At 37.3% G+C, this 27,327-nt stretch overlaps 1 protein-coding gene across 16 annotated transcripts in view; it reads right to left on the bottom strand.

Annotated features, from left to right (window-relative positions):
• Positions 1-27,327, bottom strand: part of HUWE1 (HECT, UBA and WWE domain containing E3 ubiquitin protein ligase 1) — a 158,728-nt gene that overhangs the window by 114,816 nt on the left and 16,585 nt on the right. For 15 of the 16 annotated variants that reach the window (XR_004901029.1, XM_036016756.1, XM_036016762.1 and 12 more), the window contains 4 exons: positions 8,951-9,019; positions 3,374-3,472; positions 2,473-2,679; positions 699-851 (listed from right to left, as the gene is read on the bottom strand). Coding sequence is in view for 15 of the 16 variants with exons in the window: in XM_036016756.1 (XP_035872649.1) it covers positions 699-851; positions 2,473-2,679; positions 3,374-3,472; positions 8,951-8,995 (504 nt within the window). In the remaining variant the exon portion in view is untranslated. Of the gene's footprint in view, positions 1-698; positions 852-2,472; positions 2,680-3,373; positions 3,473-8,950; positions 9,020-9,830; positions 9,978-27,327 lie in introns of all 16 variants that reach the window. The other variant, XM_036016755.1, reaches the window with a different exon arrangement.

Below are 27,327 nucleotides of genomic sequence, written 5' to 3' on the forward strand. Positions count from 1 at the left end.
TTTAAAGTAATCATGTACTTAGTAACAGCCTAAAACTTGAGCTATTATTTGTGAGTTAACTGTTAATCAGTTTTTTTAAAATCAGCCTTATCAATTTTCTTCTAAGAAAGCTCTCTAGCAATGGCTCTCTTTCTCAAACCTGAGTGTGTATTGTCAATTTGGCTCTAGGAACATTGGACAGTAGTTTGGTTGAGCTAAACTGAGAGCTTTTGCCTTTAATTATAATTACTACCATCACAAACCAATTCTTGAGCATAACACTAAGTGCCTTAAATTTTTTTACTCTGAAACTACTCTTATGGTAGAAATACTAAATTGCCAGATGAAAACTCATATCAGAGCTAATAAGCAGGGCCAGCACACAAATTAAGATCTTTTATTGCACCATATTTCCTTCCAAAGTAGAATCTGATTCTGAACCTCCTTTCCAGAGAAAGTTGCCATTTTTAAACGTTTTTAAACAAAGAGAGATTCTGCTTTGTGAGCAGAGATTCATTAAATCCCTTAAAGTTATTCCATTATTTGAGAATATTTCTTAGGTTTTTTTGGAACTAGCTAAGTGGGCTCTAATAGTTCTACTCAGACTACTAAAGCTAACTTAGGGACTCCTATCCATTTTGAAACTGCAAGAAACACCTGTGAAGAGGTGCTACATGGTCCAATGTTTGTGCCCTTCCAACTCTTCATGCACAACTCACCTCTGCCAAATGTTGCAGCCGGGTTAGCAGTGGGGTTCTCTTGTCAGATCCAAGGCGTGTGATGTAATTTGATCTTTTGCTAAATACATACAGAAGGTTAAGGACTGCCAGCACCACTTGCATATCAGAGGAAGCCAATAAAGTTGTCAAATGCTATAGGGGACAAAAAAAGGGCAAGTTCATGGCATCAAGCACACCAGGCCTTGAAAACTTAAAATGCCAATGTAGATTTGTCAACATTTATAAAGCTATCAAGAAGTTTAAGAATACATACAAAAAACATTTATAACTATTTGAGTATCTACAACACAAGAAACTTACAATCTGGCAGCAAGTCAGAAAGTCCAATAAAAGCTCTAAAAGTGAACCGTTCAAAATTGCACAGGTGTCCCCACAGGAAGAAACAGATTACAAAAACAAAACAAAAAGCCAACTCAAATGTGGTATTTTAATACATAGTGGAACTCAAGAACGCTCTCAAACTAGACTAAAAGTATTGTAAAAAAAAGATAACTCTATGCTCCTTCTGCATCCTTTATGACAGAAATTGGAATTAATTAAAACACAGGGCCCTCCATACAGAAGAAGCTAAAGATACAAACACCTGGTGACATATGACTGTTATAGCACAGTGTATGTAACAGTCATATGCCTGTACAAATCTATAGTGATCTATACAAATAGAGTACAAATCTATCCACTGTAAAATCTGTAGTGTTTAGTATAGGTTTACTATAAAAATACAAGATACAGTACAAATCTATCTACTGTAAAATCTATAGTGTTTATTTGAATTTTTTAACAGTCAAAACTCACCAGTATATTGAAGCATTTGGTTAACATTAAAATCAGTAGCATGTACCATATTTTGCCATGTATAATGTGCTCCTGTGCATAATGCACACTCATGTTTTGGTGTGCATTATACACAAAATTATTATGGCCTGTGGTATGTGATTATTATACCCATGTATAATGTGCATCCTTAATTCTCCCTCAAAAAATTAGGGCAAAAAGTATGTATTTGGGCAAAATGTGGTAATTCAAGTGGAAATGAATCCAGGTATTTCCGGTTGCTGATTACCCCAAAGACCATGGACTTCCAGTTGCAGCTAATCTGTTTCACCTCCAACAGACTGCTTAATTATTCCCCACTTAAAACCCTCAGTGGTAGGTCTTCAGTTCAGTTGTTCCACTTCTTTTCCTAAGCTATTTTCTTTCTGCTTGTTTGTTCTGATTCTGGTTTTTGGTTTTTTTTTTTTTAAGTCTTAGGAAAATTAACACACAGCAACAGGGCACTTAACCAATAGTGACAGAAAAGTCTAAAGCTAGGCTAAAGAAAGAGTTTCTTCTTATAGTGATTCTGACCAACTCAAAAGCTCATGGATTCCTGTGCACAGGATATTCCTGTGAACTATCCCGTGATCTTAATAGTTTAAAAGTAATTTGAGGCTGCTCTAATAACATGGGGGAAAAGATCAATTCCTGCAAATTCCTAAGAATGCTTCAATACATGTATTACAGTCTCATTAATTTCTTGAATCTTAAAAGGCAGGATAAAGGTGAGTGTAAAGAATTTTCCTATCAATCCTGTGAAGGGTGTCTATATCCAAGAAACATCCTACTATTGTCTCCAACATGGAAAATCCTAGAGTTCCATGAAAGGAAATGAAAAGGAAAGAAGTAATTCTCAGGGAGTAATAGCAATTTCCTTATTTCAGGACATGAACAATTCTAGTTAGGAACAGATCACACAGGCCTGAACCTCTCCTACCTCTATGGAACTGTACAGATGCCGGGAAAAGCTGTACTCAATGAGCAAGGCTGTGAAGTTCAACACAGCTAAGAGAAGCATTTTTAGCTGTTCTTTTTCTGGTCGATCACACACAAGCATCCACGACATATTCTCCACTGTCTGTCCAGCATCTGCCAGAATTCCATCAAAGCGGTCCAACAGATCCACCCAGTGATATAACTCACACTGGAGAAAGAGAAAGAGGAAGATAAGAATAAGGTGTTTGTGTGGGTGCACTGTTACAATGAACTGCTGCACATGATACCTAGACAAGTTTACTTTCCATCTCTGCTTCTCTTCAACTCCCCCAACCAATACAGAAACCCATATGAGAAAGTGTATTTGGAGCCATGTGGATGTGAATTCATTGTTATATCCAAAGTCTCTCTACATATACTACCACCAGTAGATGCCACAAAAACCCCTTTGCTAATAATCCTCAGAGGGAGAATTCTGGCTGCCTTCTGAGGTCTACAAACACAGGGACTCTCCCTGCCAGAACCTATTTCATTTGGAGTGCTCATTTTTAGTTATCGAAAGAAAATTCTTTTAAATTAAAAGTAAAAATCCCTAAGGCTATCTCAACTTGTACTGCCAGGAATTTTGCAGTTGAGATTCTTTATCATCATTCATGTAAATGTTCCTCTTCCTCAGCTAGCAAAATTTCCTTCACATTTCTTTTCTTTCAAAATTTCCTTGGCAACCATTCATGGGCTAAAAGCTACTACTAATCTAGAGCTGTGCTAGACATACACTAAATGCTTATTAAGTAATTGCTGAATGAAGCTACCTCATTATGGTTCCTCCTTCCATATCGGAGAATACAAAAAGATGTACTAGTCCAGGAAGCCCTGTCTTTTGGGAGCAGGGGTTCACTTACCTTTCCAATGTTCCATGTTTTGATCTGCTGCAGTTCCAAGAGGAGTTGCTCATCATTACAAACTTTGAGTTTGTCTATTAAGGCTCTGCAGTCTGCAGGCTAAGAAAAACAAATATTCACAAAGGGTGTTTTGGAAGATAAGGGAGACACAAAGAAGAAATATGGAAAAAAAATCCTTAAGCCAATACACTCAGAAATTTAACTTTTGATAGAATAACTACTTAAGTGGAAATTTGCCAGACGATCCCTTGGGATTAAAATGGAAATCTTATAATGAAACAATCAATCCGTCTGTGCATTTTTAAAACCCAGATAAACTTTAGATGTAGACAAACTACTTGGAAGGATACAAACAACAGAGTAAAGGAAACAAGCTAAACATCAATAAAAACAAAATGAAGGAATCTGTACCTCAGTGTGAAAGTGAACCAGAGTGCCTGATAAGGAATGGTGAACCAGAAGAACACTGAAAAGCCCTAGTGAATTCACAGTTAAAGGCGAAGATTAGCATTAGCAATATTTTTCTGTAACATTAAACCCTCCAATTGTAAGAGGGCGAAGAGCTTCTGAACTTCAAAAAACCAAGACTCTATTCTTACTTAGGGTCCCCATTTCCATACACTGCAGCTCTCTTTTACCGACGGAAGAGCCTATTTGTCAGGTAAACAAGGTGTGGATTGAGAGTTTATAGTAAAGTTTCTGAAAGTGACGCAGGGGATAGGCTGGGACAGATGGCAGTCTCTACTAATGGATGCCAAGTGGAAGTGATTCCACTTGCTCTCCAACTCTGTAACAGCAGTATAGTATCCTGGGATGGGCCTAGATTTAGAACCAAACAAATGTGGGTTCAGTTTTTACCTTGATGTTTACTATGCTGTTTGTTTATGAGCAAGTCCAACCTCTAGGCCACAGTTTTCTTACTAGGGAAACAGACCTAATGACTACCTCAGAAATATGAAGCTCAAATGTTTGCCACATATATGAAGTGCTTATCTCACATAATAGGAGCTTAAATATTGTAAAACAGAATACTACTACAAAGAGCAAGGGCTTTGGAAGTAGGTAGTTGGTAAACTACCTCTTTGCATCCCACTCAGTATCCTCTTCTGAAAAATGAACAGATACCACCTATTTATCCAGCACTGTTGCTGTGAGATTTAAACCAGGAACATTTTCAGCATCCAAAATAGAACATGGAGCAATAAGGGCTTAAAGGTAATGGTTTTCTTTTAGCTAAGTCCCCAAACTTTTCTTCCTTTAAAGTGAGCATTATTAAAGAGCTACCTCAAATTTTTGTGGTCATTAAATGTATGTAAAGTCCTTAGCATAAAAATCCTTCCCATAAATTAGGCATGCATTTTTTCCCCTCTTCTTGAAGTCATATAGGTTGAGGAAGAGGTAGTGAGTAGTAGAAACAGGAAACATGGGAGCCTGAACCATCTGCTCATGCAGTGGTGCACTTGTGCCTAGTATCAAATGTATCACTTCAATTATAATGGAATGCAGCTATGCAGATCCAATTTTATGATTCTGTGGGTTAAATAGCATCCAGTTCATGATGAACATTTGGGTCTTGTAATCACTTGTTATATATATATCATAATTAGGCATTCAGTCTTTATCAAGGTCCTGCAGCAAACCAAAAGCTATTTTTCTGAATGCTAGAATAGTTGTTGGCAGGGGACAGCATGGCTAAAATTCTAGGGGTCTTAGCTGTGATTCTCCTATATGGGCTTGCCAAAGGCAAGCACATAGCATCTTGCATCTACCATAGCATAGCTTTACACAGCATAGCTTTACATAGCATAGTATCACACAGCATCTTGGCTGACACCTAAGTCAGAAACCTGGATCTATTAGGTCATAACGTCCATATAGTAGGGTGTCTTGCAACATAGCCTGAACCTTTTGCAGAGTCTTTTCTATATCCCAACTTCACTATCACTTTAGATGTGATCCAGTAAGTGGATCAAAATAGCACACCCAAATGTGGTATATTAGCACCAAACTCCAAAAGAAGCACCACATACACTACTCCTCTTTCTTCATGGCGTGTGGTACAAGGTGCAACAACATGTCTCTCACTTTAAAAGGGAAATCTTAACATTTTCCAGACCTCTGTACCCCTGGAAACTTTCCTGATGTGGTAGACCCTTAAACTTCAAAGGGTACCCTCTGGAACACATATGTCTAAGGCAGGGGTGTCAACCTCATTTTCACTGGGGCCACACTAGCCTCGTGGTTGCCTCCAAAGGGCCGAATGTAATTTTAGGACTGTATAAATGGAACTACTCCTTAACTAGGGGCAAGGAGCTCTACATTCAGCCCTTTGAAGGCAACCATGAGGCTGATATGGCCCCCGGTGAAAATGAGTTTGACACCCCTGGTCTAAGGCATCTAAATTGTTTGTGTTTTCTGTTCATAAGATCCAGACACAATAACATCATGGCATCAATTTAACATGCTAGCATGATGTTCAGTTTCATCAGGAGTACCTGAGTCCCTCTGGTCCTTGCAGTTTACGGAATGCACCAGGGATGCAAGTTTATCTTTAACATCTTGTCCATTCTACATAAATGTAAACTGAGTGTGAATTTCCTTACTTGTGGGAATGTAAAACAAAGCACTTGCCAGTTCGATGGCTGTAAACCAACTGCCATGATTAATATTGATTTGCTTCTATAAAGATATCAAATCAAGGGGAAAAAAATCCTTTTCAGAGCTGCTGATACACAAAGGAATTAATATCTTTCTTATGCAGTCACTATAGAAAACGGTGTGGAGGCAACTCAAAAAATTAAAAAATACAACTACTATATGATCCAGCATTTGCACTTTTGGGTATTTTTATCTGATAAAAATGAAAATACTAATCCAAAATAATATATGCACCCCTATGTTCACTGCAGTATTATTTACAATAGCCAAGATATAGAAACAATCTAATCTAAGTGTTCAGTGACAGACAAATGGATAAACAAGATTTGGTATGTGCACACACACACACACACACACACACAATGGAATACTACTCAGACATAAATGAAGTCTTGCCATTTCTGACAACATGCTAAGTGAAATAAGTCTAAGTGTCCACTGATGGACAAATGGATACAAAAGATTTGGGGTGTTTGTGTGTGTTTGTGTAGGAATACTACTCAGCCATAAATGAAATCCTGTCATTTGTGACAACATGCTAAGTAAAATAAGCCAGAGAAATGGACAAATACTGTATGATCTCACTTATATAAGGAATTTTAAAACTAAAAAGCAATTCAAAAACCAAGCTCATAGATACACACAACAGACTGGTAGCTGCCAGAGTGGGGACTGGGTGAAATGGGTAAAGGAGTCGAAAGGTTAAAAAAAAAATTAAAATTTAATTTAAATCCATAAATGTCATCCCCTGACTGATGTGGTTCAGTGGGTTGGGTGTCTTCCCACAAAGCGAAGGGTCACCAGTTCTATTCCTGGTCAGGGCACATGCCTGGGTTGCAGGCCAGGTCCCCAGTTGGGGGCATGCGAGAGGCAACTCATTGATGTTTCTCTCCCTCTCTCTCTCCCTCTCTAAAAACAAACAAACAAACAAACAAATGAAAAACCATAAGTGTTTTTCTTAAAAACAATGCCTAGTATTGACCACAGCAAGGAGAAACTGAGTACGATGCTAAAAAAACCAAACCAAAACAAAACAAAAACCAGACATCTTTAAGTCTAAAACATACATAACCAAGGATCTAAAAATTCCACTTTGAGGAGCTTATGCTAAATAATTTGCTAGCAGTTATCAAATGTTCTGAACCAGGAATTTGTACACAGTTGTGACTCAAGGAACAAATCTTAAGAATCCACAAGGGAAAAAAACTTAATTTGCATTTCTGATTATCTACAACGTTTAATTATTCTGAAATGGCTATATATATTTTGTCACTGGGATATTTATCTCTCCTACTGATTTACCTACTAAAGTATTACCTACATTGGGTTACAAATATTTTCCTGAGCTTCTTATGTGTCTTTTTATTTAGATACAGTATTTTACATTTCCGTTATTTGTGTAGTTTCTTAAGCTTTCTTTCTGTTCTTCAGTTTCCAAGAATATTTGAGTACATAATTGTCAAAAACTCTAGATGCCAAAGCACATCAAAAATATTTGCAACAAATATATCTAATATGACATTAAATAAAAAACAAGCTGACACAAGATCAATAAATTTGAAAATGTATGTATTAAAGCATGCAAATTAGAACAGTGAAATATTCCTTTGCCACCCAGTAACAAAAATTTAAGATACTCTATAATGCTGGAGAGAGTATGGGAAGACAGCGCCTCTCAAACTCATTAGTATAATGCTGAGTGAAAAGGTCAGGAGAACTACTCATTCAACAATCTTTTAAAGACTGAAGAAATGCAGCAAAATATTAATAGTGATATCTCTAAGTAATACTTGCTAGGTAGGCAGTTAAAAAAAACAAAACAAAACCCAAGTGGCCTGTATTTAGAAAATGAACTAAGTGCCTTGGCTGGAATGGCTCAATGGTTGGAGCGCTGGCCTGTGAACCAAAGGGTAGCCAGTTTGATTCTCAGTCAGGGCACATGCCTGGGTTGCAGGCCAGGTCCCCAGTAGGGGGGCGCTTGAGAGGCAACCATGCATTGATGTTTCTCTCCCTCTTTCTCCCTCCCTTCCCCTCTCTCTAAAAATAAATTTTATATAGATACATATATACATATTTTTAAAGAAAACAAAATGAACTAACTGATTATGCAATAAGGGAGGAACTATCAACCCTGTTTTACAGATGTGGAAATGCAGGCAAGTTAATGAACTCTCAGTCACAAAGATCTGGTAAGACTCAAACCCATGTCTAATTCCAAAGCTTATGCCCCTTGAACTATAGCATATGGGTCTCTAAGAGTGTCGCAACAATTTAATACTTTCTTTACCTCAAACAGTGTAGGCTACCTGACAAGGTAGCTGGAATTTCTACTGCTGACACAGGATCAACTGACATGGCTAACCAATACACAGGTAAAACTGAATTCTATAATTAAGGGTGGGGGACTTAGATGGGGGTGGGGTGGGGGAAAGAATCAATAATATAGAAAGCTAAAACACTGGCCTCACAAGAAATCTAGTAAGAAAGCTGTTACCACTATAATTTTCTAGAAAACAAAACTGAAAAAGATCCAACAAGTACAGAAAGAGTTTTAACCCACATCTACTCTTTCCATTATACCACATAGCCTTTCAATGCATAGAATCAGCAGCCAAAAAGCCTACTTCAGGTATATACAGCTACAAACTGTTTAGGACTCACTTTCCACTGGTCTCCAGCTTATTCACTTTTTTAATCACGGGAAGTTTAAAAGAAAATTTGACTGCTTCAATACAAGTTACTCTTTTTTTGTACTTTGTATATATTAAGTGATGCTATATTTGGAAGATCAGTATGGGTAAAATGATTGCAAGGATTTTTTTGAAATGAAAAAAAAAAACAACAAACAAACAAACAAAAAAAAAACACAAAAAAAACAACCCCCCCAAAAAAACAAACAGTGAACTTTTGGATACTTACAGCCTCAGTTGGTGTCTTTTTCAGTTTAGTCCTGTCTACTTTCATGTTTTCGATTTTCTATTTTATGATCTGAAAAAGTAAATCCCAAAAGAAGTAAGAATTAAAGTTGTGATCTTGAACTCTACAGGCTTGCACACAGACAATGTAGAATGAAGAGCATGCAAAATGCTTAAGGTACAAATTCTGGAGTTACAATGCCATGCCAATTGAGAGGCATGGCTATGAGGTGGGGGTGGGTAAAGAATCTCTCCAGAAAACATTGGCCCACATCCATATGCTGCAAAAGTCTATAATCAATTTGAGCCAAACTTAAACATCTTTTTTTTTTTTTAAAAAAACAAACCTCTTAAACTCATAATTGGAAATAAAGTTCAATGTTTTCAACACCTCAAGATGGAAAATTCACCATACCCCTGTAGTTTTCTGGAAAACTTAGAAATTCCATTTCTGGGAAGTTAGCCAAAGAAAATCAGGACGATGTACACAAATATTTAACCACAAGAATCCATACTGAATGTCCATGTATAATAGTGAAAAACTGGAAAGGATCAAATGCCCAAAACATAATTGGTTTAAAATGAAACATTATACAACTGTTAAAAATACTGCATAAAATTATATAACAGCACACAAAAATGCTCATGGTGAAATAAGTTATAAAACAGAATGAACAGTATAAACCTATGCCTAAAGAATATAGCTAGAAATGCATTAAAATGTTAACTCATTGCTAACCAAAAGGATTATGTTTGACTGTTTTATTTATGTATCTCTGTATCTTTTACAGTTTTAATCAATAAAAATACATTAATTGTATTATAAAAACAAAGGCAATACAATACTCTTAGTTTTTAATTAGAAAATGAGGTATAAGACTCACTAGAAATGTCCTGAGCACAGAACTACGTAAGGCCACGTAATTTGGAAGGCTCAAAAGTGAATGAACAATAATTTAATTAGACCCATAGTATAAATCTAGGTGATCTTTGATGGCAGACAGGCCCTTCAAGATGTTCTGGCCAAGGCTCTGGAAGAAATAAAGGTTTCTCCTATTAGCAACTAGGACACATGAACAGAGGAAGAGGTGAATTGCAAATGCTTTACACACCCAAGATTCTGCTGCCAGTAACATATTTGGTATACAGCAGTCACTGGAGGTCAATGTCCTTCCCCCAAGAAGATTGTCATAATATAAAGACAACCAAGCACAAGTATAAATTTTAGGCAACTCTGGCCTAGATTTAGTCCAACATACTCAGTAAGAAAGGTGTTACCTTTCCACAGTACTGTGGAAATAACATGTATTTTCTTGTGTGGCTGACAACCATTCAACCAATGGGCATTTAGCAAGAGTTGGAGAAAATTCAGAATATGTTCTAATGTTTCTGTAGACATCATTCCTGAAGGAAAAAAAGATGTTTTCCCTTTATGGTTCACACATAAGGTACGCAATACCAGATTACTTTTTAAAAAATCACCTCCGCATCTAATAGAAAATGAGCAAAATGTCTGCTTCCAATAACTTCCAAATATCTAAAATGAGGTCAACAGGATTCTAGTAACAATCCAATCCATGTCATGGAAACTATAAGTGACCTTTTTATACACTTACTTTCAGGCTTTTTTTTTCCTCATACCCATTACTCAGAGCAATCATTTGCAGGGAGGCTACTGACTCTGCTGCACACAACACCATACAACCCAAATCACTGAATGTTTTCCCTCTAAAGTTAGGAACAAGGCAAGAATTTAAGAATGCCCATTCTCACCACTTTCATTCAATATGTGTTGAAAGTTGTAGCCACTGCAATAAGGTAAGAAAAGGAAATAACAGGTATATAGGTCAGAAAGAAAGAAAACAGTCCCTATTTGCAGAAAGACAAAAAGATTATCTAAGTAGAAATCCTAAAGAATCTACGAAACCTTCCCAGAACTAATAAGTGATCTCAGCAAAGTTGCAGGATGCAAGATAAACATACACAAATCAATCATATTTCTATGTACTGGTAATGGACACGTTGACTCTAAACTTAGAAGTACAACAGGATTCACAATTGTGCAAGAACACTGAAATACTTATGCATATGGAAAGGTAAAAGACTGCCACAGCTAAAGCAATCTTGAAATAGAAGAGGGAGGAATCACTCTATCCAAGTTTAAGATTTGTTATATGAGGAGACTTCCAGCAAGATGGAGGAATAGGTGGACGCACCGTACCTCCTCGCACAACCAAGAACAGAACTACAATAATTTACAACAATGATTTGCAGTCATAATATCAGAATTGTCAGAGGATTTATCTAAATGGAAGTCGGACAGCCAAGAAGTTGAAGTAGACCCGTACATCCAGACTGGTAGGGGACGACAAGCCGAGCAAGCGGGCGCGGGGCTGGTGCGGGTCGCAGGCGCGCATAGGTTGGGGGAAATTTGGCGCAAAATTGGCGCGACAGCAATCCAGGACGCAAGAGCGCAGCGGTGCAGCGGTGATCCCTGAGTACGCAAGCAGCGGCGGGGAGAATCAGTGGGGCAGCGATTGTGGACCAGGGCAGAGCTCACGGCCCAGAAGCCCAGGGAAGTGTCTGACTCCAGGAGAACGGAAGGGTCGCCATTGATCCCTCCTGTCCCCGCTCCCGCCCTGCCCCCACATATAACGTCACAAGCTAGCGACTGGGGCGCCCAGCCCTGGTGAACACCTAAGGCTCCGCCCCCCACCATAACAAGAGCGACCGGACCAGAGAAAAAATAAATAAATAAGTAAAATAATAGGAGAGACAGGGAAAGGCATAAGATATGTTTCCAGCAGAACAGGTCAGTTCCCCAGGACTCATCCTTTTGAGTGACCAAGAAATAGCCAATCTATCAGATGCACAGTTCAAAACACTGGTGATCAGGAAGCTCACGGAACTGGTTGATTTTGGATCCAAATTACATGAAAAAAATGCAGATTACCATAAAAGGGATGTAGGAAGACACACGGAGGAGAGCCAATTGTGAAAGGAAGGAATCTGAGTCTCAAAACAACACAGTGGACCAGAAGGAAGATAGAATCAACCAAGCAGGAGAGCATGATGAAATAAGAATTCAAAAAATCGAAGAAAAGCTTAAGACCATCGAGGACACCTTTAAACGTTCCAACATCCGAATTATAGGGGTACCAGAAGGGGAGGACCAACAAGTGGAAAAGTTATTTGAACAAATAATAAAGGAGAACTTCCCCAAACTGGCAAAGGGAACAGTCTTCCAAGAAATCCAAGGAGTGCAGAGAACCCCAAAGAAGTTGGACCCAAGAAGAAACACACCAAGGCACATCATAATTACATTAGCCAAGGTAAAAATGAAGGAGAGAATCCTAGAAGCAGCAAGAGATAAGGGGACAGTCACCTACAAAGGAGTTCCCATCAGACTGTCAGCTGATTTCTCCAAAGAGACCTTACAGGCAAGAAGGGGCTGGAAAGAAATATTCCAAGTCATGAAAGACAAGGACCTACATCCCAGATTGCTCTATCCAGCAAAGCTCTCATTTAGAATGGAAGGGCAGATAAAGTGCTTCTCAGATAAGGTCAAGTTAAAGGAGTTCATCATCACCAAGCCCTTACTTTATGAAATGCTAAAGGGACTTATCTAAGAAAAGAAGATAAAGAAAAGACATGTATAGTAAAAGGACAGCAAACTCACAAATATTAACAAACACACCTAAAGCAAAACCAAAAGAAACTAAGTAAACAACTAGAATAGGAACAGAACCACAGAAATAGAGGGCACAAGGGGGGGGCTAGCAGTAGGGGTGGGAGGAGGAGAGAGGAGGGAAAAGGTATAGAGTGTAAGTAGCATAGAATGTAGGTTGAAAATAGATAGGGGGAGGGCAAGAATAGTACGGGAAATGTAGAAGCTAAAGAACTCATAAGTATGACACATGGACTAAAGGGGGGGAATGTGGGTGGGAGAGGGGGCACAGGGTGGAGGGGAGTGAAGGGGGAAATGGGACAACTGTAATAGCATAATCAATAAAATATATTAAAATAAATAAATAAATACATAAATAAATAAAAAAAGAAAACAAACAAACAAAAAAAAGATTTGTTATATGAGGTCTGTCCAGAAAAAAATCCAGCCATTGTCAACATACCTAGAACTGTTTATATAACATCAATGTAACCTAGCAGCCAAGGAGAGTGGACTAGAATGTGCATGCATGAACAGTGATAACTTCACTGTATTAGTCAGTGGGGGCGATAGACACCGTTGAGTGAGTATGTGTACTGTGTGGCCATCACATTCAAGACAACTGAGTGAGTAGAGCAATGAATCTGCACCAAATTTTGTGTTAGTGTTGAACATTCCTCTGTGGAAACTATTCATATGATTCAGAAGGCCACAGTTATGGGCAACTGGTGATTGGCAATTACAACATGACAACATGCCTGCTCAGGCATCACATCTCATGCAGTTTTTTTTTTTTTTTTTTTTTTGAGAAACATCAAGTCACCCGATGATTCAGTCCTCCTGCAGCCCAGATTTGGTGCCCTGCAACTTGTGGCTTTTCCCAAAACTAAAATCACCTTTGAAAGGCAAGAGATTTCAGATTGTTGATGAGATTCAGGACAATACAACAGAGCAGCTGATGGTGATTGGGAGAACTGTGTGAGGTCCCAAGGTGCCCACTTTGAAGGAGACTGAGGTATCATTGTCCTATGTGTGATGTTTCTTATCTCCTTCAATAAATGGCTCTATTTTTCATATTACATGGATGGATACTTTCTGAACAGACCTCATACATATCTGTATCTATATCCAGATATATCTACAGTAATCATGACTGTGTATGTAGTATTGGAGGAGGTATAGACACATAAATCAATATATAAGAGACCTACACAAATAGGCCCAACTAATTTTTGACAAAGGAAAAGCAACTCAATCAAAGATTGTTTCATTACAAATGGTGCCAGAACAAGTAGACATCTATAGGGGGAAAAAATGAACTTTAAGTCTCATACTTTACATAAAAATCAATTCAAAAGAAATCATGTGGTAAGGATATAGAGAAAAGAAAATCCTTGTGTATTGTTGGTGGGGATGTAAACTAGTGTAGCCACTATGGAAAACAGTATGGAGGTTCCTCAAAGTTTAAAAAAATATGAACCAGCAATTCTACTTATGGGTATTTATCTAAAAGAAATGAGAACACTAACTTGAAAAGACATATGCACCTCCATGTTAAACAGTATTTACAATGGCCAAGACATGGAAAATGTGATACACACAGAAAATGGAATACTATTCAACCATAAAAATAAGACAGTCTTGCCATCTGCAACAACACAGATGGCAATTATGTTAAGCAAAACAAGTCAGACAGAGGGAAAGACAAATATTGTGTCATCTCACTTCTATACGGAATCACAAAATAAATAAATAAACAAAAAACAAAACAAAACACCCCAAAACTCAGATAAACAGATTAGTGGTTGCCAAAGTGGGAGTGGGTGAAATGGGTGAAGACAGTCAAAAGGTTAAACTTCTAGTTATACTGAATCACGCTATATATCTGAAATTAATGTTATATATCATAACTCAATTAAAAAATTCAAAGTAAAAAAAAAAAAAGGATCATGGACCTAAATGTAAAACTATAAAACTTACCAGAAAATATCAGAAAAACATATATAGTATCTAGAATATATAAAGAACCCCCAAAACCAACAGTAAAAAAAAAAATCCTCCAAAATAAGAGCACTGAGTAACTTGTACAAATAAAGCTCACAACTATTTTGCTGATTTAAAAAAAATATAAATGAGATTGCTGTACATCATCATTCAAGTGTCTAAATAGAGGTGTTTCAACCTAGAATTCTGTACTTTTTAATAACCCTGGCTTAAAAAGTGATTTATCAGAAGAGTAACAGAGGGCTCACAGAACCAACAGGAAGGCTTAGAGATTCAGAAAAGAGGGGGAACGAAGGAAGCTATGCAGCCTGGAACTATATCAAAGGACCTCCCACAGAGTTTAGCTGGGGGTACCCACGCTGTCAACCCGACTCTGGATGTCTAGAAGATACTGCTTGTGGCAGAATTATTTCTAAATGGTCTCAGGTTATTTGTTTTAGGTATCAGTGACTCTAGATGCAAACGAAGTCTGGAGTGTGAGCATCTGATTGGTCAAAGATAGATTCCGTTTCCTAACTGTAGAGGTTCTAGGAGAGCAAGTGCATTTGGCTTTTTCAGTTTCCAGTGTTTGGGTTCCAAACTTCTCATAATCAGATTCAGATAAGCACCCAATTAATTAATCAAGCCAAAACAAGTGAACAAGTACACCCCCCCCATAACAAATGCATTGTTAAGCTGATTTCTATAACTTTGTTGCATGAAACATTTATAGATTAAAAAGTGAAGCTGTTACTGTCCATGAGACATCAATTAAGAAAATTCAAAAGTTAGTTTGTTCTTAGTTACTCTGTTTTTAAGCTGGTTTCACAGTGGAAAGGGAGAATATTTTTGAGTACCCATTATAAGCCACAGAGTACTTAGGTTGGCGTTTCCCAGAGCATATCTGAGCAGCTTACTCTGTGAAGGAAGACATAGTTCCAGTAATTTGGGGAATGTTATGAATTGAATTTCTCTTCCTTTAGGACAGTTACATGGCTGGCTAACAATACTAATGGCTCCAAGAAATCTCGGGTAAAGGAAACTTATCAAGGCAAAGAAACATTTTTTCAAGTGACATCTACTGACAGCCCACCAATTAAAAGTACCCGAAAGAATACAATTTGAGACATGCTGCCTGGGGTTTCATAACAAGTCTTTCATACAATCCTCACCACTCAAGTTAAGTTTTGTCCCCATTTACAGATAGAAAACTGAGGCTCAGAGAAATTAAGTACCTTGCCTGGTTAGTGAATGTTGGCACCAAGACTAAATCCACACCTTTCTGACTCCCAAATCCATACTTTAATAACATGCTGTTCACTGTATGTACTGTTTTTATTACTACAGTAAATGCCTGCAGATGAAAATATAAGGTTCTTCTACACTGTTAGATTCTATGGTTCAAAAAATTATTGCAAGAGAGGAAACTGGGGCATAAGGTGAGAAGCTGAGATACTGTCAATCTCCAAATGATGGGAAAAGTAACTAGGAAGTGACTTCTACATAATGCTTAGAAGCTAATCAGGTGACAATCTCATTACATTAAAAAAAGCCTCTAACAAAAAGAAGTCAGCACTAAACAAATCCCTGAAAATGGCCTACTGCCTTTGTTGGGTCAAACCAGAACTCTGCACCAAGCAATCTCTACATGTAATAAACATTTCTTCCTAAACTAAGGTTAGAAAGATGACCAAATTTAAGGAAACTAACAAATTATTATGAACCACCATCCATCATTACCATGACTTCCATTTATTTAACTATTTCTTTTTTCATTTCCTCATTCCCCATAATTTCATTTACCTTTGAGCTTTCTATCCTGATTTTATAGCATTTATGTCAAATAAGAGTACAATTAAAATAAATTTAGGAAAGTTGCTCTTTAAAGGGTAACTCATCACCTCCAGCTGATTAAATTTACAATGACTTTCAGTACTGCACCAACTTAAGGGCAGAGGACACCTACAGTTTCCAGAACTGGCTCAATAGTAATTGAGTATAGTGGTAAACTAGCCTTATTATTCAAAGTATGGTTGAAGATTCACCAGCACTGACACTGCCTGGCAGTTATTAAAAATGTAGAATCTTACAAAAAAAAACCCCAAAACCCTACTAGAACTGATCAATGAATTCAGTCAAGTATCAGGATACAAAATAAATATCCAGAAATCAGTTGCATTTATATATACACCTGTAATGGACTATCAGAAAGGGAAACTAAGAAAACGATCCCATTTACAATTGCTTCAAAAACAACAACAACAACAAACCTGGGAATAAATTTAACCAAGAACATAAAAGACCTGTACTCAGAAAATTATAAGACACCAAAGAAAGAAACTGAAGATACAAATAAGTGGAAGCATATATAGTGTTCACAGATAGAAAGAACTAATATCATAAAATGTCCACACTACCCAAAGCAATCTATAGATTCAATGCAGTTTCCATCAAGGTACCAATGGTGTATTTCACAGAACTCAAATATTCCAAAAATTTATATGGAACTACAAAAGACCCCAAACAGCCACAGTGATCAAGAGGAAGAAGTTGGAGGAATCACACCAGCTGATATCACACTATACTACAAGGTCATAGTAATCAAAACAGAATGTACTGGCATAAAAATAGACATATAGACAGATCACTGAATGGAATAGAACATCTAGAAATAAACCCCACCTTTATGGTTGAGTAATATTTGACAATGGAGGCAAGAACATACAATTGGGTAAAGACAGTTTATTCAATAAATGATGTTGAGAAAACTGGACAGATACATGCTAAAAAAAAAGGAACTAGACCACCTTCTGACACCACACACAAAAATAAACTCAAATGGATTAAAGACTTAAATGTTGGAGCCAAAATCATAAAAATCCTAGAAGAAAACACAAGCAGTAAAATCTTGGGCATTTCTTATAACAGTATGTTTTCTGGTATGTCTCCTTGGGCAATGGAAACAAAAGAAAAATAAACAAATGGGACTATATAAAACTGGAAAGTTTTGCATAGCAGAGGAAACCATTAACAAAATGAAAAGAAAACGCACTGAATGTGAGAACATATTCACCAATGACACATCTGATAAGGGGATAATATCCGAACTTCATAAAGAACTTATAAAACTTAACACCAACCAACCAACAAACAAAAAAAACCCCACAACAAAACAATCCAATTAAAAAATGGGGAGCCCTGGCTGGCGTAGCTCAGTGGATTGAGCGCGGGCTGGGAACCAAAGTGTCCCAGGTTCGATTCCCAGCCAGGGTACATGCCTGGGTTGCAGGCCATAAACTCCAGCAACCGCACATTGATGTTTCTCTCTCTCTCTCTATTTCCCTCCTTTCCCTCTCTAAAAATAAATAAATAAAATCTTAAAAAAAAGGGCAAAAGAAAGGAATAGACATTTCTCCAAAGAGGACATGCAGATGGCCAATAGACATATGAAAAGATGCTCATCACCACTAATCACCAGAGAAATGCATATTTAAAACCACAATGAGACATCATTTCACACCTGTCACAATGGCTATCATCAATAAATCAACAAACAACAAATGCCCATGAGGATGTGGAGAAAAGGGAATCCTCGTGCACTGTTGGTGGGAATGCAGACTGGTGCAACCACAGTGAAAAGCAATATGGAGATGCCTCAAAAAATTAAAAATGGAACTGCCTTATGGCCCAGTGATTCCACTTCTAAGAATATATCCAAAGGAACCTGAAATACTAATTGAAAAGAATATATACACCCCTATGTTCATTGCAGTGTTAGTTACAATTGCCAAGATATGGAAGCACTCCAAGTGTCCATTAGTAAATGAATGAATAAGAAAAGTTGTGGTACATTTACACAACGGAATGCTACTCAGCTGTAAAAAAGAAGGAAATCTTTTCCTTTGCCACAGCATGGATAGATCTGGAGGGTATTATACTAAGTGAAATAAGCCAGTCAGCGAAAGATAAATATCATATGATTTCACTTAAATGTGGAGTCTAATGAACAAAATAAACTAACAAAACCCATGAAAACAGACTCATAGATGCAGAGAACAGATTAACAGCTGTTAGAGGAGAGGGTGTAGGCAAGATAGGTGAAAAACGTGAAGGGACTAAGGAAAATTTTTAAAAAATTCCTAGAGAGAACAGTATGGTGATTACCAGAGGGAAAAGGGGGTTGGGGAGGTAGGAGCGGGTAAAGGAGGGGTAAATGGTGATAAAAGGAGACTTAACTTGGGGTGGTGAACACACAATACAATATATAGAATTTACCCCTAAAACTTATAATTTTATTAACCAATGTCACCCCCAATAAATGCAATAAAAATGTAAAAGAAACCCAAATATAACCACATTACTATTATCAGATTAAGAAATAATTCCTTACCATAATCAAATGTCCAGTGAGTGTTCACATTTTTGTCTCATAAATTCTTCTGTATAGCTTTTGTTCAAATTAGAATCTAAGTAAGTTCCATTCTTTGCAACTGATGACGTATCTCTTAAATTCTTATAATTTATAAGTATCTCCTCAATCTTTATTTTTTTCCTTGCAATTTATTTGTTAAAGAAGCTGGATTGTTTGTCCTATAGATTATGGTTATATTTCACATGTTTTTGTTGCCCCTGTATTTTTTGTTACATTGGTAATTAAAGCCAGAGACCAGAAGAAAAAATTTAAAAATAAAAATGCCTAGTCTCAGGCCCTACCCAGGTCTGAGGAATCAATCTGTGTTTTAATAAGATCTTCTGGTGATTCATGTATTAAAGTTTGAGAAGCACCAAGTCAGAACACAGGCTCAAAATCAGAAAGCCTCGGCTAGAACCACTGCTGTATCCCATACTCTAAAACCATGGACAAATCAGCCTCTGTGTATTCGTTTCCTCAACTGTGAAATAGGAATAACTGTTTCCCCACTTCCGCACTTTCATCCAACCCATTCTCCAGAGAACAGCACAAGTAATCTTCTGAAAACATAAATCAGCTCATATTACTTCCTTGCTTAAAACCTTTCAGTGGTTTCCCTAGAACCATATCCAAGCTCTAACCATGATCCACAGGGCCCTGGCATGATTTGGCTCCTGAAACTCTCTGCCGTCTCCTCTCTTCACAACCACATTAGTCTTTCTGTTTAGTTTCTGGAACACTCGAAGTTCTTTCTGGCCTCCAGACCTTTACAAGTGCTATTCCACTGCAATGCTCCTGCCCCATGCCCCCATTCTTCCCACAGCCAGTTCTTGAGGAACTGACTTTAAAATAAGACCCCAAATGGCTTCTCATGGCCACCTACCTAAAGCTGGTCTAATTGTTATTTTTCTATGACAGTACTCTGCTTTTTTCTTTCATAGCAAGTATCAATTAATATAACTGGGTTTGATTTTCTACAGTGTTAAGCTCTTAGCATCTAGCACAGCATCTTACACTTGATAGGTTCACATATATTTGAGGAATGGAGCTCAGGGAAGAAGTCAGTCCTGAAGAAAAAAATCTGTAATTGTCAGCATCTAGACAGTACTTCAAGCCATAGGTCTACAGAATTCTTACAGTGAAGGAAAGAGGCAAAGAAGAAGGAAGAGAAGAAGAGGAAAGTTCTTATTTACTCTAACATTTAAAGGTAAGACAGAGAAGGAGAACTTCGCAAAGGAGAGGCCAGTGAGGTAGGAGCAAAACTAATTCATGGTATCATGAAAGACAAAAGTTGGCAAGACTAATCTACTCATCTCAAAAGTCAATATGAAATATGTACACAAAAATGTCCACTGAAATTGGAAACAGAGGTAACTTGAGAAGCAACTGTTTCAGTGGGGTGGTAGAAAAGGAAAACAGACTGGAGTGAGTCAGGGAATCAATGGGCAATATACATGGCATGTGTAGAAAACTTTGCGAAAGTTTGGCTGTGAATGCCAGCAGAAAATTATGGGGTCATTGAAAGGTACAGAGGAAGGAAGGGGAAGAGAAGATGATGGAAAGAAAATCCCTGAAGTTGAGTGCAGGGTACCATTTAGCTCCTCACTATTTCACCTTAACATAATGAATACTTATATGGGTTTTGAATAGCACAGATACTACCTAGAATTAGGACAATCCTCTCCCTAATCTATTAAAAGTTGACTGAGTGTCCTTCCCTCTGTGCTTATATTGTACTCTACCTATCACTTCCCTATTAATGAGAAAATGTCTGCCACAGGGTGGGGAAGGAAACAAACAAAAAAACCACCTGGGAAAGGAGAAACATACATTATCAGTGGTTGCCTGTAGGTGGCAGGATAACATAGTTTTATTTTTGCTTCATGCTTTTCAAATCCTTTCCAATTTTCTATAACTGCGCATTCATTTATAACAAGAATTTTTCTTTTGTATGGTTTTTCTTAAAGTAGAAAACAGTGACCCCCCCCCCAGCCAAAGAGCATGCATCAAATTAAGAAAAATATCATCTAAACAAATGCTTTGAGTTGCCTGCTGCCTGCTCTTAGAGTTTCTTTCCTGTGCTGCCTTCTGTTTAATCCTGGTGTTAGCACCCACTATTTATTGATTGGTAGGCTAAGCAATGCTACACACATGTATGGGAGTGTGGAAGAATCAAAGTCAGTCTAAAATTCCCACTGTAATCATGGGAAAGCATTATGGCAGTTTTTAACCAAAATTGCTTATTTAGAAAACACTAAATTCCAGCATGCCACTAAGGAAAATACTAAATTTTTGCCTTGCAGTGAGTGATTCCCTTTGCCTGTCTGCAGTCTCTTAAAGTAAATTCAAGTGAAAACTGTCTAGACCAGCCATCATGTCAGGAAGCAGCAAGCCGAATCCTGAAACCCAGCCTGCTATTCATTATTTGATTACAGAGGCACAGACATCACATTAACTGATTTGTTGAAATGGATACCACCTGATTGTTGGGCCTTTCCATCTAGTCTAGTGTTTTGTTATTTATATTAATATCCACCTAACAAACATTCTGAGACTCTATTTATTCTAACAGCAGCTAACATTTACTGACCATCATGCATTATTTGTTATTCTTATAAAAAGTTGGAGGTTAAGTTTACTGAGACCAAGAGTAGCCACATACTCAGTAAGCGGCAGAACCTGGATTCAACCCAAATTTGCTCCACAACTCTACAGTACATAAAATATCTCTATGCACAGTTCACCTTGCCACCCCCGCCTACTACAGACACCAGTGTCCCTACCCTTGGCCACATGACCCAGAAGATTTGCTGATCTAAATTTTATTGGACATGAATAAGATGTACTAATAAAGCAACTAATAGAGTATACAGATGTTGAATTATGGTATACACTTGAAAATTATGTTAATGAATGTTACAACCAATAAATTTAATTTTAAAAAAACTACACAAAGAAAAAATAGCAGTCCCTAGTAACTGTTCAATGTTTGATGCTGTTAAGGAAAACACACACTCAAAAATAATAAAGCAACTGAGGAATAACCTTTACTCCCTCAAGACAAATCTGGAAATTACCTGCAGAAATACCTTGACAGAGTCTATCTTTCGAAATCTGAAAACACTATACTTCAGGTAAGTACATATGCTCGCTCTTGGTGCTTCTCTGCATTTCAGTAAACTCAAAGAAAATAAGGGCAGAAATACTGAGGAGGAATCTGATACCACAACACTCACTGTGGAAATAGGAATGGTGCCTGAAAACACATCTCCTACACATCCTCTACCATACTATCCTGGGAAGCTGCAGACCCAGAAGTTATCCTTTCGGTCATTATTCCCCATTACTTAGAGAAACTGGCATCAAAGAATTTGGCATCAAACCAGAGCTCACCAAAGTAGTAGGTCACTTTTGCCAGCAGAGAGGAAATGGCAGCATGCCAAGGAGCCCTTAGCATTCCCAACAAAAAATAAAAACAGCAATGAGTATCAAAGTTATGCAAATTAAAGAATAGAGAAAGACCCCCTGTCTATACAAGTTAAAATGATGCTCTGGAATAATCCTAGTCTACCCTTTAAGAATGAAAGGTATCTCCCATCCTGTCCCTTAATTGTGACTGGACATGGTACAAAAGATCAACTGTACCACTGACTGGTTATTTCCTATCATATCAAATCCAGTTCCAAAGATGAAAGTGTTATTTCAGTCTTGCCCACCCATAACAGAAAATTAAGACACGAGCCTTTAAATACTCTTTATACAAATGTCAAGAACCTAACCACAGAAAAGCCTGTCACTATCTAATAGGTGAACTTCACCCAGAAGGGCCACAGGCAGTGTTTACTGAATTCAGGAAAATACATTCAAGAGAAGTCAAGTTACTTAAAAATAATTTACTTAAAAAAATTAAAATCTGGCCCTGGCTGGTGTGGCTTAGTTGCTTGGAGTGTCCAGCAAACTGAAAGATCGCAGGTTTGATTCCTGATCAGGGCACATGCCTGGTTTGTGGGTTCATTCCCCGGTTGGGGTGCACGCAAGAGGCAATGTTTCTCACATCAATCATTCTCTCCCTCTCTTTCCCTCTTGCTAAAATCAATAAAGAAAAAAAATAAATATGGAGTTCTCAACCCTGGCTCCTCAAAATCACCCAAGACTTATTTTGAAAATTAAAAATGTCTGGCCATACAAATATCTGACTCACTATATATGAGGTGGAAACTTTCCTTTCTTCTCAAGCTGTGTAAGTGATTTAGCTGCACAGCCAGACTTGAGACACTTTGTTACATATTAATTATGCTTTGCCAATTTGTTACTCACTTTGGAATTTGCTTTGAAGTAATGAGGGAGTAGGATCTAAATGAAACAATAGCCATGTGTTGGTAATTGCTGAAACTGGGTAACAGATACACAGGGTTTTGTTAAACTATTTTCTAACTTTTGTGTATGTTTCAAAATCTCATATAAATTTAAAATATTTTAAATTAAGACTTTATCTTGCCAGATCCCTCCATTCCATCCTCCACATTGCTGCCACAGAAATCTCCCTCAAACTCAAAACCTACCTATATCAAGGGCAAACTCCTTACCTAACCCAGCATGCACGACCTCTAGGACCTAGTCCCTGTTTGCCTCTTACCATGGCCATGTCATTACATAATATTCCCCTCCGTTCCCCACATGCTTTAACCATGTCAAGCTTTTTATAGTTTCCCTAACATTCAAGACTTTTGGTACCTTGACTCAATCTGCTCTCTCTGCTGAAATAGCTGCTCTCTGCATATCCTCTACAGCTCAGTTAAATGTCACCTCCTCTATGAAGCTATTTCAGATATCCCCTCCCCAAGTAAAATAGACTACTTTCTCCTTTGTGTCCCCACTGTACCCTGTGTATACCCTCAATCAACACACCTCTGCTTATTTATACATGTATCTCCCCACTAGAGTGAGTTCTGCATGAATGGGATTGTGCCTATTTATCGGTGCATTCTTGTCACTGGCACAGAATCTGTTATTCAGTATATTAATAAATGAATAAATGACTATTCAGCAAATGTTTAACAAAACTAAAAAAACCCAAGTCACATTAAACTCTTTTGATGAAATCTTCAACTGAGAAAAACCTATTTATACAATTCACTCAATCTGTATCTTTCCATTAAAAAATACTCATAAATGAATATACTATATGCAGGACACGGCAATGGGTGCTATAAATTAGCTGGGTATACAGAAATGTAAAAAATATATATCAGGAAAAAAGTAAGATTGGAAGCAATGGTAATATAAAAAAACAAAACTCTAGCACATGGAAGTGCACAATTACATCTTCCTAGTGGCCAAAGCAAAGCTGAAAAACAATCAATTACAAGATCAACACAGCACATTAAATAAAATCCTTATGTAACATCAACCATAATCCTCTTGTTTTTTTTTTAAATGACTTTTTAGAGATTAAAGTTGCATAAAGCAGAAAATACCTTTAGCACAAGTGAAACAATGAGCCCAGCTTTCATCTTTGGCCATAGTGCTTTAGTCTAAAACATATATATACACTAGAAAATATAAGACAAACAACACAGCAATGTGGACAGCCTCTTAAATGCATGTGGGGAAACCTATAGATTTCTTATTGTCTTATATTGAAGGATCAGCACAAAATTCCTGAAATTCTATGAAAAATCTTTGCATGTGCTATTATTTTCTGGGAAGATAACTGATAGCTTTCATTGGCTTCTTAAAGAGATCCATGACTTGAAAAACATTAGGAACCAACACCCCACAAAAAGATCTCTAAGACACTGCCTAGCCAGTACTATGTTTTCACTTTCATTTATGAAACATAGGTGTATGGTATTTCCCCTAAAGTCACATGATAGACTGTCAAATACAATATAGTACAGGAAATCAATGAAAAAATTCCAACCTTTTTGCAGTATTCAGCTCCAACTCGGTCATATTCCCAAGTTTTCAAAGAAATACACAGCATCTCTAAAGATTAAGCCTCCTCTGTGTAAGGGGGATTCTGTATTCTTGGATTTAAAAAAAAAATCCTCTAGTCCTACATCCTGAAGAAAGGTAGAAAAAGCACACACACAAACCTTCTATAGAAAATGTACCTAACCTTCTAGACTAGGTATATTCCTAAATAAAAGCTAGGTTTTAATGCCTTAAAATATTCCGAAAAAAGATATGCTGTGACAACAGCATAATGGAAAGGCCTGGGAGTCAGAAAGAACTGGGCTTAAATTCTACTTACTAGCTGTATGATCTTAGACAAATTACTGTATCACTGAGTCAGTAAACTTCTGTAAAATAAACACAGTCTATCCAAAGGATTGTACCTGGCAAAGAGTAAGCCATACTATTTATTATCTGTTACATTTCTTTTAGCTGCAGATTTGTCTAAGGGCAGTAATCTTATGATCTCTCTCTCTCTCTCTCTCTCTCTCTCTCTCACACACACACACACACACACACACACGCATGCACGCACACTCAAAAGCCAAAAAGAGCTGGTCTTTTCCACCCTACTACATGTTACCTGTATATGAAGGAGAATGTAAAGGACATATTAATCTCTAGACTTAGCCTTAAGTACTGACATGAACTGAAAAGTTAAACTTTGATGATGTTCCAGGCCTCATTCTCAAGTTGGTTATAAATAGTCTATTAAATAATGTTTGGTTGGGTCATGCCACTTAGCAATCAAAGGTTTTAAGTGCATCTCAATTATTTTGAGCTGGTTCAAATGAATCTGGAAGGAACAGAGACAAAGATTCTTTTATATGGTTAAAAAACCAAATTATTTATATCAATTATTAACATGATAGCAAGCTCCTTTCAATGTGATAAAAATAATTCCAACCTCAAAGGTTTCTTATAAGAATCAAATTAGTTAACTGATTTAAAAAAAGCTTTAAAACAAAGCATTTAGAAAAAATATCATAGCCCAACCCATAAACATAAGAACTTGCCCTGACTGGTGTGGGTCAGTGGATTGAGTGCTGGCTTGCAAAACAAAGGGTCCCAGTTCGATTCCCAGTCAGGGCACTTGCCTGGGTTTCGGGTCAGGTCTCCAGTAGGGGGCATGCTAGAGGCAACCACACATTGATGTTTCTCTCCCTGTCTTTCTCACTCCCTTACTCTCTCTCTAAAAATAATAAATAAAATCTTAAAAAAAAAGAATTGGCTGAGTAAATTAACAGTACCACACATGGCCTGTCACAATCATTTCTGATGTTTTTTCTTTAAACATTTATTTTTAGAGAGAGGGGAAGGGAGGGAGAAAGAGAGGGAGAGAAATATTGATGTGAGAAAGAAATGTCAACAGGTTGCCTCTGAGCCCCAATCAGGGATCCAACCTGCAACCCAGGCAGGTGCCCTGAGTGGGAATTGAACCAACGGCCTTTCACTTTGCAGAACAACTCCCAACCAACTGAGCCACAATGGTTAGCCAGGATACCAATGTTCCTTTAAATAACCAAACAATATAAACGATCAGCTGCTTTAAAATATTTATAGCTTTCACATGAAAAGTGTTAGCCTAAAATGAAAGAACAGTTTGCAAAGGTAGTCTAGTTCCCTACCACCAACTGACTTTGTGACCGTAGGACAATCTGGGCCTAAAATAACATAAAATGGGAATATAATTACTAATATCCCTTGAAACACTGTCTATAATACTTTGCCTTCAGTTCAAGATAAATGGTAAGTATTAAATACAACTAATCTCAATTATTCTCAAAATTAAAGAGCCAAAAGCAACCAAGCCAGTTTTCTACTTGGCACAAATTCCTACTTTTTTTTTAAAAAAACAAATTACACGTTTCCAAATAATTCGCTTTTAAGCTGAGTACATTTTGAAAGATCAAATTTACGCTTTCCCAAGATAAAAAATAGGAGCTTTTGGTTAACCATTGGATGAAAATAAAAGCATATATCTATTTCACACCATTACTCAAACATGAAAAGCTAAACTATAAAAGTATTAGAAGATAATGTAGGAAACTATTCTTGTAATCTTGGCAAAGACCTTCCAAGCAAGATACACAATCTAGAAACCAAAAAGGAAAGAAAAAAGGGGGCAGATTTGACTACATAAAAATTCTAAACTATAAACAGAAAATATTTGCAATAGGATAAAGGGTTACTATTTCTAATATACAGAAAACTCTCAAAATTCAATTAAGACAAACAATCTGACTGAAAACCAAGAGAGCATGAACTTGCAATTTGCAGAAAATATAAATTTGCTCATCCTTACTAGTAATTACACATATGCTAATCAAAGCAAGGACATGCTATTTCTCACTGATCGGAC

This window comes from Phyllostomus discolor, chromosome X (genome assembly GCF_004126475.2).
Source record: "Phyllostomus discolor isolate MPI-MPIP mPhyDis1 chromosome X, mPhyDis1.pri.v3, whole genome shotgun sequence".
Classification (NCBI taxonomy): Eukaryota; Metazoa; Chordata; class Mammalia; order Chiroptera; family Phyllostomidae; genus Phyllostomus; species Phyllostomus discolor.